Consider the following 22202-nt stretch of genomic DNA (forward strand, 5'->3'; position numbering starts at 1 on the left):
GTTATTCTGTGGCCTCCCTTCTACAGTCCCTATTTACAGTAGGGGGATACATTCTCCCAACCTTGATTTTGCCAGCTTCGCTGTAGACAGAAATGTGCAAGTCTGGCAAAAGTAACTGTAGAAATAACTGGAACATTTTCATGAGATCTGCAAAGAATAAATTCTTGTCACACATATATTCAGATTATGAGGATCACAATATATGGAAGTTTTCTTTGAGATTTTTTTTTCTTATTTCAGCATTTCATATGCCAGAGCAAGCGCCTCATTGTTCCTTCATTTTGAAAATGTAAAGCTTCAGAGTTTAAAGAACTTTTCTGAACTGTAAAGATTCAGTTTCATCACAGCTTAATTGGAAAATATTAACTTCATTGTATCTCTTGCTGCATACCAGAGTTAAGTGAAAAAAAATCCAAATGCATTCCCAGTCAAGGAGAAATCGTAAACTTAGTAAAATATTAAGACATAGTTTAAAGGGTAGACAGAGATGACAGACTGCATCTTTGAATAGCCTGTCACAAGCAGGTAGATAAATAGCTAGACAGAATAATAATGCTTCATTTATATAGTGCAGTGGCTTACATTTGCTTACAAACGTTTCTCAGTTTCAGTGAAACAAAGAACAGGCAGTTGTAATTTATAGTGACTGCTTGAAGAGAATTTGCATTCACTTCTGAAATATGTTTTATTTAGTGGCTTTAACTGCCTTTAACTGATACCTTTGTTTTAACACATTAGATAAATCTAGCAAATAACACTAAGCAGCTCCTTTCTTTCTTTCTTTCTTTCTTTCTTTCTTTCTTTCTTTCTTTCTTTCTTTCTTTTTCTTTCTTTCTTTCTACATCTAAGCCAGAGTATCTCTCATACCATGTTGCTGAAAATTGTTAGAAGCTAAAATGCCGGACTGCAGACTGTTCTGAAAATATAACAGTCATAATTAGAATACCTATAATACAACCAAACTGCTAAATACAGATCCACCTGTGTTTCAGAATTTCACTATTAAGCAAGCATGCAACCACCAATGTCATGTGCAGAGCTGAGACATCAGGCATTCTCATACTTCAAATGATTCCACCAAATTATATTTGACGTTTAATTTAAAACCAGGGGTGCTCACACATAAAGCCTCAACAGTGTAATAGAGATAAAAACCTGTGCTGTACACTATTCACCAAATGAATTTACTATGATTATCAAGTGTTTTTCAAATATAACACTAAGTTTCATAAAGAAGCTTTATATACTGTTGTTAAATGTGATAGCTTTCCGACTTTCACCTGCTGCAGACTGCCATGCTTAAATGCAACTCTCTGCAATGAAAAAATGCCTAACTTCTTTAAAACCTTAGATGGAATTTCATGATGACTATTTAATCAGCTGATATCTTAATGTCACTTCTGATGCCATTATAGCAGCAGATAGGTATTCAAAAAAGTAAGCATTTGTCCATGAGGTGAGCTGAACAATGAACCTCCAGAAGGGAGGATGAAATATTATACAGAAATAAAGGAAACAAGGCTTGAGAGCCCATAATTATGAAGCCTGAATACTAGTTTACAGCCTATGTGCCATGCCATCAGCAGAATCAGAGCTTCCCATCCCTCCCCCTTTTAGGCTAGATGATTCACCTCTGCAGCTGACATAATTCTGTTTACTCAAGAATGACAGGTTCTCCCATGGCAGCTCTCAATGAATTTAATTAGCTCTTCATACATTACAGAAACAAAAGTTCTGCATTTTTCCTCTATGAAAATTCTGCTCATGTTTAATAATGAGGATGTCTCCTACGAGTCTGAAGAAGTATCTGAAATAATATAAGAGTGAACAAGCATTTGTCATTGCAGAGAAATTATCACATCGTGGCCTTATTCAGATGACGCACCTTTTGCTGCCCTTTTACCAGCCCTTAGTTAGCACATTTGATTTTGTATTTGTTTAGTTGGAAAGTTCAGTCTGGCTTTTTTGTCATTTAAAGGGATAGCTTATGGGAGAATGGGAAATGTTATTTTAATTGAATTATGTTCAGAGCAGCTTAAGTGAATGTTGTTGCTCTGGTACATAAGACCGTATCTCTCAACCTCTTAGCACAAGAAGCCTGGACAAAGCCAAAAATGGGTACAAATGTTATATAATTCTCTTATAAATTCCCAAAACTGCTAGAATTAAAGTTTTTGTATTACGATGCATTTTCTGGAGGATATAAAGTCTGAAACTCAAATGACTATCATTATTTAGTGAATTCAATCATCACAAATTTTCCAGAAAAATACAAATTTTATTTAGAACAGACCAAAAGTACGAGGTAAAAATCTGGACAGTAGAGAGGTGTGCATAAGACCACTAGGAAGGAAACCACCAAACACATTTCAATGTGCTGCACTAGTGATGACACTACGAAAACTACAAGTAACCATTATTTTTTTTTGTTTTGCCCAAAATGTCTTGATGAGGTGATATATAACCATGGCTTTGCTTTTCAGATAACTTTCTCCTTCTCACAATGCACACTGTGTACAAAGCAAATTACATATTTTAACAATCTCTGCTTCAAGCTGTTGTGTCTATTCAGATGGAATGGTAGTACCTAAAAATTACAGCTTACTTCTAAAATATCAGAACAGTCTCAGCAACATTTTTTCAGTGACTGCTTAGTTTGTGCTCCATGCCAAATTTTAGATGCAGTGTAATAAGCCTGTTCTTTTAACATTCAAATAGTGCTTAAATTAAAGATTTTCTACAATGAATCATCTGTCATTTAATCCAATTGTCAACCAGAGATACCAAGTTCCCAGATAGTCTGGGCTCACCTGTGGTTTCACCTGTCACCAACAACGCTATACAGGAAAACAGTTGTGTATGTTGAGTCTACATTGCTTTGTAGTTCCAAAGAAAGGGGAAGAAAGCAAGACTACAAAACACCTTGTAATGTTACTGTTATTGTAATGGATTAAGGCTATAAAATTGTAACAATCTGCTTCCTGCATTTTAGAGTTTGATTCCTTCAATATCCACTTATCTAATGTGTGACTCTGAGCAAGTCACTTAACTAGTGGTCTCAGGCAAGGTGGAATTGGGTTAGTTCCTGAATGGTCTCATGAACTGTAAGAGCCACATACATAAATTTGTATATAAGTATTGAGAAATTTCTGGCAAATCCAATGAGTGGTAGTGGTAATTAGGGTGTAATGGTCCTGTAATTACCAGAGAAATGAGAGGGAGGGTAATGTGGATTGCCCTTAAAAAGGAATAGTTTACTGTTTATTTTCATTCTGAAGATCTGAACATGCACATACTGCTGCATTCTTCTCCCAGTCTGCAACTAGGAAACGTTAATAAAAAGTTTATTTTAACTGTGGAGCTTTTCTCCCCGGGCCTCCTCTGAAAATGGACCTACGTCCAGTCAGCCACTCCCGGTCAACAAATTTAAATAAATAAATAAATAAAAATAAATAAATAAACGGGTGAAATAAATTTTGATTTCAGATTGGCTTTATCTGCTAAGATAAGTTTGGCTTTCAAAAGGATAGGAAAAAATAAAAAAAATAAGCCTTATTTAACTGGATTTTTATAGAAATGTGTGTACTAATTACAGGCCTATAACTTATTTACCCAATAATTCTAAATCATTTAGTGTGGCTTGTCCTTAAAAAAAAGAAACAGTTGAGTTTTATTGTCATTCTGAGCAAAAAAAAACTACTGCTGTTTTTTCCACCCCCTAACTATGTGTGCATGTTGACTTCATGTATGTTTAGTTGCAAAATTCAGTAAGGCTTTCTTAAGTTTTGAAGGGATAGATAAAAAGAAAATTAAGATTTATTTTATTGAATTACTTACTGGAGTGGTTTTTGTGTGATTTGACAGTCTGCTACTCGATCACATGAGGAAAGGAAGAGTACAATACAGTCTGGCATTAAAAGAGAACAATACAAAGCTGATTTTTACTTTCATGACACACCAGTTGCTATTTCTGCCCCTGCCCTCCCACCCAATACATGATATATTCCTAAATGAAACAGGACTCGATTTCTCCCACCTGAAATAATTTCTACTGCTTTCCTGTTATTGTAATGATCTTTTTACAAGTCTTGCACTTGAATTTTGACACGATTGACCTATTTTTTTCTTTTAATTCACCAAGAATTAATTTTATTTAGTTTTTTTTTATTCTGAGGCCGTTTTTAGAGTTAAAGAAGCACTGCAGTTTTATCTTAGTTAGAATGTTAATGTTAAAAAGCACCAAAACAGTCTATTAATCTGTAAATAAACTGACTATTGTGTGTTACTAACACCAAGAAACAGAATGTTTACTTTAGGAGCTTCTTTGTAAGTGGAGACTGCACTCAACAGAAATTTGAACAAATTAGAAACCACTCTTCAAAAGTTAAAAGTTGTCCTAAAGATATTAAAAAGTAACACATCTCTCTTCCTTTCTTTTAATCAGTGAGTTTCCAGTTTTACAGTTTTCAGCAAAACTATTTTCTTAGCTAAGTAGTCTGCTGATTTTTATTATTATTATTATTTTTTTTTGCAGACCATACGATACGTTAAATCTTTTCAGTCTTAGATTTTAGGCTCTTTTATGAAACCAGTTTCATGGACTTATTACATCCATCAGTGAGACTTTATTAGGGTACTGAAGGCATGTGTCCATACACATCATCCAAATAAAGTGTTAAAAACAGACCACAAGAAACACTGCATTGTCTGTTCTGCCTGTTTAGGAAATGCTCCCTCCTTCTATTATAATACAGAAAGCTCTCCGGATTCTTTCTGAATACTAGCAGGAGAGAATCTTCATTTTTCTGTCATCATAGCAATCAGACGTCTTCCCTGGCTCCCTGCATCAGGTACACTTCCAAGTGATGCATTATTAAACACAACTACTTTTAAAGAGGTGTCCTCACCATGGCTCCCTATTGCAAGGTGTGACAACCTAATACTATCAGTTCGGACACTTCAAAAATTAAGTCTGATTCAGATAAAAAACAGCAAATTTTGGAACTCCTACTTCAAGCTATTTTTGCAGAAAGTCTTTGCCTCCTCCTCTTGTAACCACAGTGGTCGCACTTCTGTTAACTATGTGTACTAACTCCACGATTGCTATACCTTTGGGTTTGTATACCATTTTGCTTACTTCAGAATTTGATTCCCTCGGCCATCATTTACTTACTTATATGTCTATGAGCATGTTACTTAACCAGGCAGTGCTCTGGGGCAATTAGAAAATTGGGCTTAACTTGTCAATGGGCTCCTGAACTGTATAAATAATAACTACCTTTGAACCTATGGACCTATATAATAAACAGAGGATCATTTCTCAGCACTGAGGCTTTTCACTCCCTGACGTTCTTACAGAACAAAGGAAGGATTTTGTGATGTCATGAGATGCAACATCTACCTTCAGGGGCACTGCTTAGATTCACAAACAAATAAACAAACAAGCAAGCTTGAAGGATGGATCCCCTTTCCCACATTGGATCGCTATTACTTAAACCATTTTAGTGTGCATTATACAGTCAACCTAACCCCCTTAATCCCAAGTACAGCATACAATTCTCCTTCCCAGGCTTCAGCAATACAAAGCTACCTTTCCTCCATATTCCAGTTAATTTATCGGTTTGCATTACTTCCATTACCATACAGCTGCTTTTCCTGTACAAGTTTAAAATTTAATCTCTCCTTCCCATTCATGGTTTGCAAAAACAACACTGCAATGACAGTGTTTGCATTCATGAGTAGCTTAAGGAGTGAAAGCCTTTTCATTCATGAACCTGATATTGGAACTTACATTTCCAAATATTCTGTTCATTTCAGATTTTTGTGGAATGCTGAAATGAATTTTCAGCCAAAGTTTTACAGCTAATCCTAAGGACATGTATTTTAGTACTCTGTGCAGTGACTGGTCATGGTGTTGTCCTCAGTTAAGGAAATGACCTAATGGTAGTAGCTCTTTCTGGGATACCTGCCAAAAGGAGTCTCACCAAGCCATTTTTATCCAGATAAGTAATTTGTCTGTGACAGGCTAGGAAAGTTCAGCTGATTACAAGGTGCATGGACTGAATCACCTAGGGTACCATTCACAGTGGCCTACTGAAATGTCACAAAATGAAAATACTTTGGGTTCTGAATGAAGTCTGTAACTTTAATGGGTAGATAGTGGGAGGAAAAGCATATTCAACAACATTTGCCTCAGAAAGAACATCACTGGCTAAATACTGTGCAACAACAGATTCCCTGGGTCAGGGTACAACCGCTAAAGCTCATTGGTGCCATAGTTTTCTCAAAGTTTCTTCATACATGCAATGGAACAGTTCATCAGTCGATCAAGAGCCAGGTCATATGATAATTCTTTCAACTATTAACTCCACTTAAGACAAGGGGCTCTACTAAAGATTCTGTTAATGATAGCAATAGAAAATGTGGAGGAGACATGTCAATCTCACAAACAATTCATGTCACAAAAAAAACACACAGAAACAAAATTAATAGTCATGTGCATGTACTTTTCCTGAAGCAACATGAGAAGGACCTGGATGTCACAAACAGAGTTATCATTGTATCCCTCTCTTGACATTGGGATCATCATTTTGAACTATAACTCAACTACCTGCTTACTCTGTACTGTCGTTAACAAATTTGTAGGACTACCACAGACTTAAAAGCCTGACCTTGTTGCAGCTAAAAAGGGTCCATAATGATTATTCCATCTCCTGGGTTAATAATAATAATAATAATAATAATAATAATAATAATAATAATAATAACAATAATTAACTAAATCAAACAGGTACAATAGATTCATATGAACAGGAACACTGAACTTCTACCAAAGGAATCACTGCAATGACAACTGGGGTATATATTTGTTAGGCTTTATTTATTTGGCTGCTGTGCATCCTCTCTGGACACAAAGTATAGCTGTGTAAGTAAACTTTACCAAAACAGTAGATGTTTTAATACACTGTTGCAGAAGCATAAGCTATATGGGTTATATCCTGGAAGGGATGTGACAACCTGCCAGCTTGCAAAGCTTTAGGGCACCTTCCACATGCCCTAACCACTGAACAGCTCAAGAAAAATGGTATAAAGTCAGTTGTTGGTGTGACAAACTTTCACAGCTTTCTTGCTTCAGAATAAGGGAGAGTGCTACAAGCCATGAATATGTTAGAAGAAATGGAAAAAAATCCACATCCTGGCATAAACCATAATAAAAAATAAGGAATATGGTGGAAGCGTGTTCCTACTGCAACAGTGATCTATTTGAACATCAACTGCTATGATGTTTATTTACACAACTGTACTATGTTCATTACTGGATCACTGTTGCAATAGTCTAAGCTATATGGGTCAAATACCAGCTTAGAAAGAAAGGGAGGAGGAAGAAGGATCAGAGTCCAGGAGACTCTGGAGAAGAGTACTAGCAAAACCTACTCTGGACCTAGAGAAAGAGACTAAACTGTAGTGCTTCAAAAAAGTATGCGCAGATGACAAAATTGCTACCTCTACTACATTTCTAGAGTCTACCTCTTTCCAAAAAGGCACAGAAGCTGTCAAAGCCCTGGTAGATTGGGCCCTGACCTTGCTTAGAAATGTCTTGTTATGGTGAGAGTACAAAAAAGCAGTAGCATGAGATAACTATTCAGAAAATGTCTATCTTTGCACTGACTTCCCATTTTCTTTCTTACATAGGATATAAACAGCTGATAAGACTTCTTGAATGCTTTTGTCCTGGCAGTGTCATATCTGAGTTGTCTGTGGACATGAAGACTGTGCAGAATTTTTTCTCCCCTATGGTTCTGGATAAATAACAAGTAGATGAATAACCTGTCTCAAATAAACTCTGAAACCACTTAGATATAAAAGGAAGGATTTGTTCTCAAAGCTAGCATATCTTTGTGAAAGATGAAATAGGGATGAATCACCTTAAGAGCTTGTAACTCACATAATCTTCTTGCAGAAGTCCTAGCAATCAGTACCACTGTTCTCCAAGATAAAAACTTCAGCTCAGCCTCATGGGTAGGTTCAAAGGGGAAAACAGTGTAATTTTTTTTCCTGTATAAAATCCAGATCCCAAGAAGGAATCACCAGTCTTCTATGTGGGTGCTTATGTAAAACCCCTTTGGAAAACTGTTTGACTTGAGGCAGGGTAGAAAAGCAGGCTCTACAGGCAGACGAGCACAGACGGCCAAGAGATGTATCTTGAGTTGAAGAACAGTTAGAAAGCCCATAGGATAATAACTCACAGAAATACTGTACAAACAGAGGCATCTGGGCCTTAAAAGGATCCTGACTCTGTCTTTGGCACCGAATAGAAATTTTTCGACTTAGCCAAATATGACTTCCTAGTAGCAGGTTTCCTAGCTTTCTTTAATACCTACTGCATGTCCTTAAAAAAACAAAATAAAATATATTAAAATTTTATCATCTAAGCAGTCAGTTGAAGAAATTGAAGGTTGAGTGTATCAAAGAACCCCTGACCTTTGTGAGTAAGTCCAAGCTGTGAAGAGCTTGTAGTAATTGCCCTTGACCATTTTCAAAAGAAGGAAGAGCCACTGTTTACTTGGCCAAAAGGGCATTATGATGATTATACTGGCAGAGTCCTTCTGAAATTTTTCTGTGTTAACCTCAAATTCCAGACTGAGAATTTTGGTCTTGTGGGTCTTTCTTGCTTTTGATAGGGACCCATCTGACAAGTCGGTAGTGAAGCTTTGGAATATCACTCCTACCTCCTGACTAAATATTTACGTTTTGAGGTAAAATTTTTAGTGTCAATCACAAAAAAATGAGCCCTAATCTGTAGCTCTAATTTTTGACAGAAATGTATACGTTCCTCATAAAAATGGTAAAATGGAAGGTATTTCCCAGTGGAGTACTCATCTGCCCAGCCTTGAAGAAGCACTATCTGACTCTCGATCACTTGTTGCATGCAGGGAAGAGAGCACTTCGACAGCAAGAAAGTTCTGAAGGTTTGGCACCCTAACTACTGACTTTATACCACTCTTCTCAAGTTGTTCAGTGGTTAATGCCCTACAGATTTAGAAGCTGGATGGTTGTCATATCCTTGGCAGGATATAATCCATATAGTTTAGGCTACTGCAAAGTGATTTAATGATGAACATCATAAACTTACATTTTTCTTAGCCTTCTTTTCTCACTTTTTAGAAAGGAGTCCATCAAAGGATTTAATGGGAAAAACAACATGGAAAATTTTAGAAGTGCTACAGGCAGTGTGCCACAGCCAGCCCTACCTATTCCAAAAGAACCTCAAATTTTCTTGTCTTCTAAAATTGTCATTTCCAGTCGTAAAAACTAATTTTGTTTTAAATGTATATTTCTCTACTGAAATATTTCAACAGCATAGAGTCCTGTGATGAAATTGTTTACAGTATCTATTGTTTACTCCCTTTTTATCATTTAAATAATTTTGTGACCTTTCTAAAAAAAACATTAATATTGCTTACTGCCCCACATACCTCTCAACTATCACAGAATGTCCACTGATTTTCACAGAATGTCCAGATTTTTTACTCATATTTTTGGTGTGTTCTTCATACTTTTTTTTTTTTTTTTGGCAAATCATCAAAGATGACATACATTTGAGTTTCAGAGTAGATTTTTCAGAACATGCATGCCAACACAAATCCTGTTATTCTAGCAACTTTCTAAATTTATAAAAGGTATTTAAAATCTGTCCCTGTTTTGGGGCTTTTGTCCCCCATTATTTTAGGCTTTGTCCAGCTTTCTTGTGCTTAGAGATTGAGAGGTATGCTGTCCCACCCCCAAGTAAATTGTTTGATGACATGCTCGTATGTGCAATACTATGCAAAAAACAATGAGAACATATTCTACAACTCATTTCCTCCACAAGACACATAGTAGAATGTCTTCCCTTTTCAGTTTTAAATCACAAATGACAAAATAAGTGTTACAGCACCTTTCACGGCAATGTGCACACTTTGGCTGATGGAAAGCTGTGGATGAGTCAGAACGCTGCAAACATACTCTCCTTCGTCAAACCCTTTCTGCACCTCCATCAGCTTCAGGGTTCCATTCTCAAACACCACCTGCCGGTGGTTGTCAGGCAACAAAACAGAATCCTTCAACCACTTGATGGAGTAGTAGGGGTAACCAATGACTCGACAGTTAATAAAGCTATCCCTGCCAGCCACAGCTGTAACATTCTTCATTGCTCGGATGCTTGGATGCCCTAGGGAAAGAGAAATAAAATGTCTATTAAAACATCACTAGACAGCCCTCACCAATACTGACATGTTTTTAAAATAAAATAAGGTTTATTCCGTACACGAATTGTTCAGAAAAAATAAAACATCTACACAAAGATGAACATATTTTATTTTTTATTATGCATTTTCTCATCAACAACTTTTTCATTAACAGATTTTCTAAACAACAGAATGATTCTTCATGATAAGCTTAACAGGCCTTAATGTTAATAATCAGAATCAACAGACTCAGGCCATATGGACAGAATGGTTCACATTTGTTTTTTTTTTCAAAATACAGACTCTATTTGCTTACTGTTTAAAATATGAATATATATATATAATTGGAAATAAATTAATACAAGGCCCTTATGTCCACCCCAATAGTGCAGCTAGCCTTACATGTTTGCCCTCATCTTCCTCAATGATGTTTACATTTCTCATTTGCACCTGTAAGCCCACTGTATATCAAAATTCTACAATATCACCACTAGTGCACTCTAGGACCACCACTATCACCCTTTCTATGAAGTAATATTTCTTGATATCACTCAAATAATTTTTTATCCTAGGTGTCATTAGTCCTCTGCTATTAATCTTACATTCTACCAACATCCCCCTCATTTATGCAGTAAATTCCTTTCATAACTCTGTTTTCCTTCCTCAGCCACTCTTTACAGCACCTGTACATTTAGCTCTTCTCTATGATATGGTCGCTTACTTTAACCATCTTATTAATCATGCACTACACGGGTCTATATTAGATGCACGGAAAGACTTTAGCATGAACGCTCACATGAGCGAAAATGCCAGGAATCGAAACTGTGATTGAGGGGTCGTGTTACAGTGAGGAGTGGGATATTTGCCCATTCCTCACTGTAGTGCGACCTCAGAGTTGAAATATATAGCTAGCGGTGTGTGTGTGTGTGGGGGGGGGCAGCCCCCCACAATAGGAAGTTCGATTACCGGCATTTTCGCTCATGTGAGCGTTCGCGGTAAAGTCGTTTCAGTTTTACAATATATACCTAGACTAAACTTCTCATAAATTTGATGACCTAAAGTAACTTCCAGTAATTAACTCAGTACTGTAGACAACATGTCCCCAACACCATCTATAATGTCAAAGAGTCCATACAACTAGTAAATCAGTCTGTCATTCTGTTTGGCCTTCATCACTACCTTCTGTCAAAACTGAATATGGTTCAGCCTCAAGGTATTTACATCCTTCAGGTTATTTTTTTCATTGCCTGCCATAGTGATAATTTAAAGACATAATTTGATTATTGCCTCCAAAGACAACATTATACCCTACTTTTTTTAAATGACTGTCAATTAACAATTCTCTGCCACTCTGCTTGCTGGATCACTATGAAGGTTGGCTCTTCTACATTTAAACAACATTCCACTTTGTGTGTCAAAAAAACTGACCTTACAAGCAATGTCTAACACAGGTAAGTTGGAAAGTACTGCTCTGATTACCGAATCAACTGGAATCTATCTAATCTCTAAACTCTACTTGACAGTCCCCCTTCACGGTTTCTCTCTATCTTCTGTCAGCTAACTTGTCCATTATCTGGTCTATATTAGATCAGCGAAAGCTTAAACAAGCGAATGCTGATTGATTGACCTTATTTAAGTGAATGTTCAAAATATCGAAGCAACAGAAACCTGAATTTTTTCCTAGGGAAAGAATTTGGTTGTCCGTTTCTGTTGCTTCAGTATTTTCAGTGCTATGGTGGAAAGTTATGGGTCGGATTCAGGTAAGTGTGCGATTGTGTGGATGTGAGTGTTAGGGTGGGTTAGGTGAGTTAGGGTTAGGGCTCGGGTTAGGTATGTGTGCGATTGTGTGGACGTGAGGGTTAGGGCGGGTTTAGGTGAGTTAGGGTTAGGGAGTGGGTGAGGTGAGTGTGCGATAGTGACGGACCTTAGGGTTAGGGTTTGGGTTAAGGTAAGTGGATAGTTAGTGGTGTGTTCATAGTTTAGTGTAGGGTTAGGTGTCAGATTTTAGGTGTATGTGTATGGATTTATGTTTGTTTGGTGTGCTTGTGTTGTGTGTATGTGTTTTGGATCAGCGATTTTTTTCCCTAGGAAAAAAATCGCTGATCTGACAGCTCGAGATTGTAAACTTTCGCTTACATAAGGCCGATCAATCAGCGTTCACTTTTTTAAGCATTCACTAATCTAATATAGACCCTCCATTATCAAGCTCAGTAGTGTGAGTCCCATATTTATATGTTCTAGCTTTTCAATCAAAGTCACAAAAGACATAGTCAAAGGCCTTACAGAATTCCAGCTGCACTAAATCACTGGGTTCTCCATGTCAACCAATGCTGTGACACAGTCACAGAAATTGATCAGGTCAGACTATAAAGACTTCTGTTTTGAGTGAATCCGTGTAGTTTACCAGCAGCTAGACAATCTACAGTCAGGAATCCCACCAAAGCCTTCTTTGTACAAGATTTCCAGTACTGCCATCCTCCTTCCCTATGGCAACACTCATAAACCCAAGAAGAGGTTACAACAGAGCATGGTTCTACCAATAATTCACCCAACAAATGTACTCACTGTGTTTCTGTAAGCACCTGGTGAAGAATTGCTGTTTGGCTCCAGTGCCATATCCCCTGAAGTTCCCTGAGGTGTTTCTCAACCTCATGCTTAGTCACTTAGTTTATTATTTACTTTACATTTGTTAAATGGTTACATGCACTGGATGAAGCACCCTTTCTAGGCATGAGCAAACAAGTTATTTCAAAGTATCATGCCAACAATACATGCATTTCTATAGGTAATAGCATAGCAATGAGTACATGAAACACATTTTCCAAGATTAGAAACATGGATATCTCAAAATACAATCTTAATAGAAGAAAGAAAGGAAAAAGAAAAGTAAGTTTGTAGATATATACTCAAGTTGATCGCACTTGGTCTAAATGTATGTGCACAAACTCAATATATACATGGTACTATAGAATAAGAACTGGACAGGAACAGAGGTATAGCAAGGAGAGATTAGTAGGGTTACTGCTGAAACTAGAGGCCAATATAAAGTCAGATAAAATGTTAACATTGTTAGAACAGCTGTGGTAGTTTGTTGAATCATCTAACACTGACACAGCAACATTGAAATGCAAAGGTCATCACACTTCTGCTCATGTGCCAAGGTTACATCTCGGAACATGCAGAGTTAAAACAATGACCGTTATGTACTCACCACAGTAATAGATCTGTGTTGTCTGTTTCTGTCCTTCTTCAACTGATGAATTTCAGATTCAACCTCGGACACTTTTCCCAAACTCAAATCCATAGCTCAGGCTCCTCCCCTTAACCATAATCTCCTCCTGTCCCCAACATTACCACAGATTGAGTTTGCCTGTAATTCTCTGAGAAAACAAAAAAATTCAAAAAATATATATAAATATATACAAATAAATATCTATTATTACAGACAGAATGGCACAGAACCACATGACTTTATAGTCTGACCTGGAAACAATCTGCTCTGGAGCTGCAAAAGTATGAAATCGTTCGCAGATGGCAACCCATACAGTCATATCAAAAGTCAATGGAAAAATCTTCCTTGAAATGAAAAAGGGAAGGAGGGATGTAAGTTGAGGAAGGACAGAAACAGATAACACAAATCTAGCATTATGGTGAATATAAAACTTTCGTGTCTGATTTTCTCTTTTCCATTCAATCCTCAACTGATGGAACAGAGTCCACAGCTACTTGCTCCAAAGGTCGTCTCATGGTAGGATATTCTGCTGGATGGCAGAACCAAAAGACTCCACTTCCAATGATAGCTAATCAGGCCAGGCATCTCTGGAAAACAAATCCAGTTTGTAATGGGAAATAAGGTGTAAACATTAGATTGAGTGGTAGCAGCACAAATGCCATCAATTAAGGTCCTAGAAAAGAAGGCTGAAGAAGTGGAAACATACTTTGTTGAGTGTGCTTTTGGTGGTTTAGGTAAAGCCAAACCTTTCTGCTTATATACATGGGAGGTACAGCCAGTCAACAACCAGTCACCCATCGAGCCAAGCTAACTTTTGACATGCCTTGACCCATCTTGGCTTTGTCTGACTTCCTGAAAGGTTTGGTTTGATGAAGGTATACATGTCACTGTCTGTGCCTATCAAATAAATGAAGCATGCATTCTCCTTTATTCTGATCTTCAAAAGACAAACCTCCTTTTGTGTCTGAGAAGTTCAAAGATCTCCCCAAATGAGATGTCCTCAAGTGGAGATTGAGGGGACCCCTCCCCTTCATCAAAATCCACAAATTCTGTCAGACGGTCTTGGGGGAGTCAATGTACCTTCTCCTTCACTTGTGCTTCCAAAGAATCTCCACATGGGATGTTCCAGAGATGATTTACAAGGCTGAGGGGTGTCCAGAATGAGGACTGTCTCGAGGCTAATGTGAATCGGCTGTCCCAATCGTATAGATTCAGCAGGATCAGGACCCAGAGCAATCAGTTGTAGAGTGGGTGGAGCCAAGAGGTGGGATGTCCGGTCTCTTTCTTTGGAGAAAATGCTTTCAACTGACTTGAATGCAGAAAACAAGGGGGAACCCAAAATCACCCTGGTAGGAACCAAAGCTGCCACACTGGGATGACTGACAGAACCAACTCGAATATGCTCTAAGGCTGAATCCAGAGCCAAGTTATCTAGCACCAATGCTCCAAGGGGAAGAGAAGGCTCCAACAGTTTCAGAGTCCAGCCACTACCCCAGAGTCAATGTAAATGCTTTGGCTCCAAGATCTGTCTGGCTTTGAGGAAACTGGAGCTGGATGGATCAGAAGAGATGCAGGAGTTGGAGATGACAACTTCAGATCCAAAGAGAACAACCTAGGAAAATTCAGATCCAGCATCTCCGAACCCAGGGGTCAGATCAGGGATTGAGTAGCTAAGGCCAAGGGAGACAGTACAAAACTCAGTGGTCCGATGGATTAAAGGCAGAGCTAGGAGAATTCCTAGCTTAATTTGTATCCTGAGGAACTTCCTCGTCATTTTATCCATATCAGCTTCTGGTAGATCTAATGGACCTTAAGGGAGAAGACGTGGAAGGGGGTCTACAAGCCTTCTGCACGGGGCTTTCCTGAAGAAAAGGTGAATGCAGCCTATGTGAGACCGATTCCACAGAAAACCTCACCTCTGATAAGAGAAGAGTCCTGGACTGTAATGGAGTTGAATCTTGGGTGGCTGTAGGATCTGAAGGCTTGGACAGTTTAGTAGTTGGAGCTGAAGATAACACTGATGAAGTTAAGAAGTTGGGGTGGGGGTCACTTCCTCATGTCTCTGCCTTTTTCTTTGGGCCTCTCTCTACTGTACCCCCCCCTCTGTTCTGACTACTTCTATCTAGATGGATGATGATGTGTATTATGATTTGATTAATTCTCCTTCTCCTGGCAACAACAGCCTTGAGAACATGCTTATTGTATCATTCAATCATGGCTCAGTGGCCAAAGACCATGCAAACTGAATGATCTTCCTCCATATGTAACAATACTAAACAAACAGTGTGTGTTAAAGTGTTTGTATGTTTTTTTTGGATTATATCAGCGAATGCTTAAAATTGCAAATGCTGTATAATTGACCCAAACACTTCGAAAATCCAAAATGCGGAATACATGTATCAGTGATTTTTTTTCCCAGGGAAAAAAGTTGTTGATCCGTAAAAAAAAAAAAAAAAAACACACAAAATAAAGTGGGGGGGCTGTGCCTCTCACCCCCCCTGCTTAAATATACAAACTACAAGATCACACCACAGTGGAGGAAATGGCAAAGTCCCGAAAACGGCACAGTGATGTTTTCCCTGGGAAAAAAATCGCTGTTCCGTGCTTTCAGAATTCTGCCATTTCGGGTAAACATGTTCGATTAAACAGTGTTTGCAACTTTAAGCGTTCACTTACATAATAGGAACCCTTTTGTGACTACAAGCCACACATTTTTTAAAACCAATTGGTTTATTTGACATAGTCACAAAAACATGATAGACAACTAGACAGTAGAAAGTCAAAGCTAAAGAACTACCAACAATGGTAATAAAGGATACATTGAAAAACAAGTGTATAAAATGTCAAGAAATACCAACAATGGTAAACAAACTACTACTAGCTGCCAACTAGTAAGAAGAAGGTGAAGATTGAAACGCATGCTTAAGGCACAAAGGAGACCAAAGAAAAAGTTTTTTGGGGGGAGAGGTTAAGGAGAGGGAAAACAATTGAAATTAACAAGTCTATATAATTAGGACACTAAGTAACAATATGGTAGAAAACAGAGAAATGAAATGTGTTAAAGAACTTAGCTGAAGTGAGCATAAGCCAGCAAATCATGTTTGCACTCAATGAATGTCAAACGAGATCTAAGGTAATGTTGGAGACAGGAAGGGATTATGGGTAAGGGGAAGAACCTGAGCTATGGATCTTAAGTCTGAAAAAAAGTGGCTAAAGTCATATTTGAGGTCAGGTCTGAATACCATCATTTCAGGAATGGATGGAAAAGACAACATCAGATCAGTGTCTTTTACAGGGGAGGCAAGCTCACCTGCACCACCTGCTAACTATATATTCTAATCCCAAGATCACACAGTCCCTTGGGAAAGGTCATATCCCCCAACCCTGAGGATTGTCTGCAAGGCAATATTATTCACAAGAATGTCAGGAATTGTAGAGGAATCCTTAAAGTCTATTAAAATATTCAGCCAGGGAGTTAGTGCTTTTATAAGGAAAAAGAAGATATTTGTAAAAGTGTGCCAGCTGGTAGTTAGTAAAAAAAAAAACAATTTACATAGAACAGGAAAGGTTCAAATGAAGAGGGTCAAAGTTTTACCTCATAAATCGCTATGTACAAGTTAGGTAATGCTATCAATTAGGCCAAGGTAAAGCTACAGACGTTATAGTCTAGATAAGGGAAAACATAACTTTGTCATATATTGTCAAATGCAGGTTATGAATACCAGGTGTAAAGTTTCTTTCCTCACTTTTTTGATCTTTCATGCCTGCCAACCATAAGTGCTTTCTTCCACTTTGCTCCCATCTGAGAGTGCAGTCATAATAGGGCCATCATTCAGACAGTTATTAAGAATTTATTTTTAGTCCTTAAGTTTCTCCATATACAACACTTAAAGGGTAACCATACACTGTGTGTAACATGGGCTGTCACTTACTTTCATGAGTGACACAAACCTGCAGATGACTCTGCCCCCATTTCCTTATAAGGAGATGCTTGCCAATAATGTTTTTTTTTTTTTTTATCTCCACCAGGGGAAATTAGCAGAAGGCATATCTCTGGGACACATATTCTGCCTTCCTTCCTTCCCATTAGAGAAGTATGTTATGGCCTCCCCATTCACTCATTCATTCATTCTGTCTTTCTTTCTTTTCCTACCTAGTCAGCTCCCACACCTTGTAGCTCACTATTTAACTCCTGGACATAATGAATTGTAGTCAAGGAGTTATCCCTGCATGCCTTTGGGATGACTAGTTTGGTCTAAAGATAAGTACTTAGAAGCCTTTGTGATGCATTTCTGGTTGTAGAAGACAAGTTCTTCATCCTTTGGAAGTAAAAAAACTAGAAGAGGACTCAACATCAAGTACTCAGGTATGAGACACACTCAACACCAAAGGGACCAGGGTCAAATGTGTCAAAGGTAGAATCATCAACACCAAAGTATGAATAGTTGTCACTTGCACTGCAACAGGAACAGGTGGGTAGCAGATTACAAAGACCACCAATGCAGAGATTAAAACTGGAGAAGGAGCTAAGTGAGTGGGGCCAATCCATCCTCATAATGGAGGGGGAATTGTATGATGTCTAATTCCATCTGCATCTTTAAAATATTATCATCCTTAGTTCCCATTCTGCTTTGGTTCTGTTTCTAAATGATCTTAAAGATTTAAAAGAAATAGTAGATAAGGGTCTTGAACCCTAAAACAGCAAACATCCCTCTCAAAAGGAATGTCTACTGTCTGACATAGAAAGAGACAAGGAGGGAAACATATCTTTAATAACAATTGTTTCAGAACTGGAGACTTCTGAGTCAGTGCCATGGAAAGAGAAAATCTTTTCAGGCCATTTTAGGGACAAGGAATGATCCATTTCATCAGCCCTACATTTCATAGCTTCCTTCTCCTTATCTTGTCTCTTCTCCCATCTGTCTAATGACGCTGATTGAAGAAGACTTTTAATTATTAACTTATCTTTTTCCGTCTGCTAATGAACATGGTCCAAAGCCCTTATACATAAAACAATCTACCTTAATATGCTCTGTGCCTAATAGGATAAGCAATTCACAAAGAAACCATAGGAGGATAGATATATATAGATATATATATATATATATATATATATATATATATAAAATTATATATATATATATATATATATATATATATATATATATATATATATATATATATATCTGGCTACCAAATATGCAACAAAGTCTAGAAAATGTAGCATTTTTCTTGAAGTGTTTGCATAGATATTTTTATACCACACGCAGACTCTAAAGAATTTTTCCTCGGGTAGATTGTAAATGTTGGAGGTATGATAGGGAAGAAAGAAGTAACTGGCAACATATTTTTTGGAAGTATAATGAGTTGGCAGATTTAAAAAATTCTCTGCAGATTACTCTGTTAATAATATTGGGTGAGCAAACTGATGTAACTAAGGAAATGATTTTTAGAGCTGTGATACAAAATCGGAATTGCCTAGACATAGTAAGGTCTTGCTGAGTTTAATGCTGGTGGCTGCTAAAAAAGCAATTACTAGAAAAAGGAAATCAAAATCCCAACCCAACACGACCCAACACATGCAACACATAGACCACACAGTCAGAGTGTCAAACAGTCACAGCCCTTAAGGCCAAACAAAATGCCAGACACACTTGTCATTGGTGATTCCATAGTCAGACACACTGACGTCCCGCTCACCAGTCTGAGTAAAGAGAAGGTCACAGTAAGCTGCCTGTCGGGCGCTAGAATCCGCCACATAACGCAAGCACTCAGGTCTCTCAACAGCAGGTACAAGTACGACTCAGTCATTGTCCACCCTGGTGTCAACGACCTGAGACGACCTCCTTGGACTACATGAAAAGGGACATCGAGGAGCTCTCTGATTATGTAGCCCAGGCAGGTATGACCCTGACCTTGAGCAGTATCCTACCTTCACCTAGAATGATGCCACAATACAGTGATAAGATGATCAGCTTTAATAATTGGCTTAAATTCTGGTGTCATTCAAAGGGGATCCAATGTCTGTCTGCCTGGGATGACATGCTGGACAAGCCACGCTGCTCAAGGGACGGCTTGCACCTGTCACCCTGGGCTTCCGGATATTGGCAAAGGCTCTTGCCACCCCATAGTGCCTTTTTAGGCAAGGCTCAAATTCTAAACCTACCACCCTAGAACACCAAAAAGGAAAAACTAAGGGTAATGCTGCTTAATGCCAGAAGTCTCAATCTCAAGATGCACGCACTCGAGGCCCTTCTCAATATGGAGAACATCGATGTCTGTGCTGTGACAGAAACCTGGTTCAAGGCTCCTGAGAGCACCCCAGCACTAACAGGTTTCACCTCATATCATGCGCCCCAAAATCCGGACAACACCAAGAAAGGAGGGGGTGTTCATATTCATAAAGGACACCCACACCTCAAGGTTGGTGGCAATGCATCGGAGACCATCCAGGTGCAATTAACCATAGGCAAGACTGCTCTGCAATTTGTAGCATGTTACAGGCCACCCTCTCAAACTCAGGAACCTCACATGGCCTTCCTGAAAACATTGGAGGGATAAATGTATCTCCAAACACCATCATACTAGGTGACTTCAACTACCCTAATATAGACTGGAAACACTACTCAAGCCCGAACACTCTAACCCAAAGATTCCTGGACTTCATAAACTCAAATGCCATGGAACAACTAGTCACCATCCCACAAGAGGAGAAAACATACTTGATCTCATCATCACGAACATGGGATCAAAATGTTCAACACCGAAGTATACCCCTCACTGGTGAGATCAGATCATAAACTAATCTCGCTGGAGGTCCTCATCCCGCCCCCACCTGAAACAAAAAGACCACAGTGAAAACTTCTCAAAGCCGATTTCACAAAAACTAGTGTGGTCTCCTTTAAGGCCCCTGAGCCAGTGGTAAACATTACTCAAACCGCTGAATCACTTACAAATGCCTTCTACCAGCACCTACAGGACTGCATGGATCAGGCAATCCCAAACAAAACTAAGACTCTCTGTACCAAAGGCAAGCGTCCAGTCTGGTGGACCCCAGCCATAAACAAGCTCTACAACAAAAGGAGGAAGCTACTACAAGATAGAGCAAAATCCTTGAAAGGTAAGACACCTTTGATCATCATAAGTAAAAACTAAGAGCTCTCATAAAATCATCCAAGGCAAATTTTGAGAGAAAAATCGCCAAGGACTCTAAAGAGAATCATAAGGCCTTCTTTAGCTATGTTAGAAACCTAGGAGGAAACTCCCAGATATGCTCAGAATTAGTTCAAAATGATGTGAAAATTACTGAACCTACACACATTGCCAACATACTGGCTGACAGGTTCAGTGCAAACTTCTGCCCCTCCCCAAAAGGAGAGATATCTATTCCAGAGGATTGTAGCCCCCAAACATCTCCAACGCCCAGGTGAGAACTGCCCTCACTAAGGCAAAAACACAGCATCCATGGGACCGGATGGTGTCCCGGCTGTGTGCTTCACGAACTCAACGAGGAATTAAACCCACACTTAGGACAGCTGTTTAATCTTAGCCTCACCTCAGGATCAAGGAGTGGCGACGGCGACTGTGGTCCCACTTCATAAGGGCGGTGCCTCCACAGACCCTGGAAATTACCGCCCCATTAGCTTGACAAGCCTTATCTGCAAAGCCATGGAGAGGATCATAATGGAACTCATAAATAAAGACATAGGGAACTTGCAGACTTTGGATCCAACCCAGTTTGGCTTTGTCAAAGGCAGATCCTGCCTCTTAAACTTGGTTGACTTTTTCGAGACAGTCACTAAGGCCATTGATGAGGGAAAGGCAGTCCATACAGCCTACCTCGACCTGGCAAAGGCCTTGACACAATACCCCACTCAGGTATCATCGAAAAACTCATCAGCTTGAATGTAAACCCATACATCACAAGATGGGTTGCAAACTGGCTAAGTGCCAGAACCCACAGGGTCAGAGTTGCTGGAGCCATGTCAGACTCAAAGCCTGTCACAAGTGGTGTCCCACAGGGCTCAGTCCTGGGTCCACTCTTGTTCGGCATCTACTTTTCTGAAGTACAAGCAAACACAGGAGGGTTATGGCTGACAAAGTTTGCAGATGACTGCAAACTGCCATAGTCGAAACACATCTGACACAGATATCCTCCAGAAGGGCCTCACAGAAACGGATAACTGGTGCCAGAGCCATGGCCTGAAGTTAAACGCCAAAAATGCATAGTCATACCCTTCGGGAAAAACAAGGTTACCCTAGCTACCATATAGGTGGCAATCCACTGAGCACAGAAAAGTCATCAGGGATCTGGGGACCCAGGTTGACAGTAGCCTTCGCTTGACACTCATGTTGCTAAAGTAGTTAGGAAAACCTTCTATATCGCCCACCTGATCATGAAGGGATTCACATCTAGATCAAGGGAGGTCATCGCCCCTGTACTCATCACTCATTAGACCTATGATTGAGTACAATGCCCGTTCGAATGTATCTGACCAGACACCTGCTGCGGCTTGAAGGGCCCCAAAAGTTCCTCACCAAAAGGATAAAGGGTCTCAAAAATATGTCTTATGCTGCCCGACTGAAAGAACTCCAGCTCTATTCAGTCTCATACCGCTTGCTCAGAGGTGACCTGTGCCTGACATATAAGGCCATGTCAAACCCAGATTTGATGAATATGCTTCACTTCTAAAAATCTAGATCCCTCAGAACCACAAGGGCGGAGACTTAAACCTTGACACGGT

The 22202-nt window shown here is 38.9% G+C and overlaps 1 protein-coding gene across 1 annotated transcript in view; it reads right to left on the minus strand.

Moving 5' to 3' along the window:
- Positions 1-22202, minus strand: part of DSCAML1 (DS cell adhesion molecule like 1) — a 1743400-nt gene that overhangs the window by 1701588 nt on the left and 19610 nt on the right. Inside the window, exon 2 of the mRNA XM_044080956.1 lies at positions 9938-10210. Coding sequence (XP_043936891.1) covers positions 9938-10190 — 253 coding nt within the window. The 5' untranslated portion in view covers positions 10191-10210. The remainder of the gene's footprint in view (positions 1-9937; positions 10211-22202) is intronic.

This window comes from Protopterus annectens, chromosome 8.part0 (genome assembly GCF_019279795.1).
Source record: "Protopterus annectens isolate FY-2018-M chromosome 8.part0, PAN1.0, whole genome shotgun sequence".
NCBI classification, from domain to species: Eukaryota; Metazoa; Chordata; order Ceratodontiformes; family Protopteridae; genus Protopterus; species Protopterus annectens.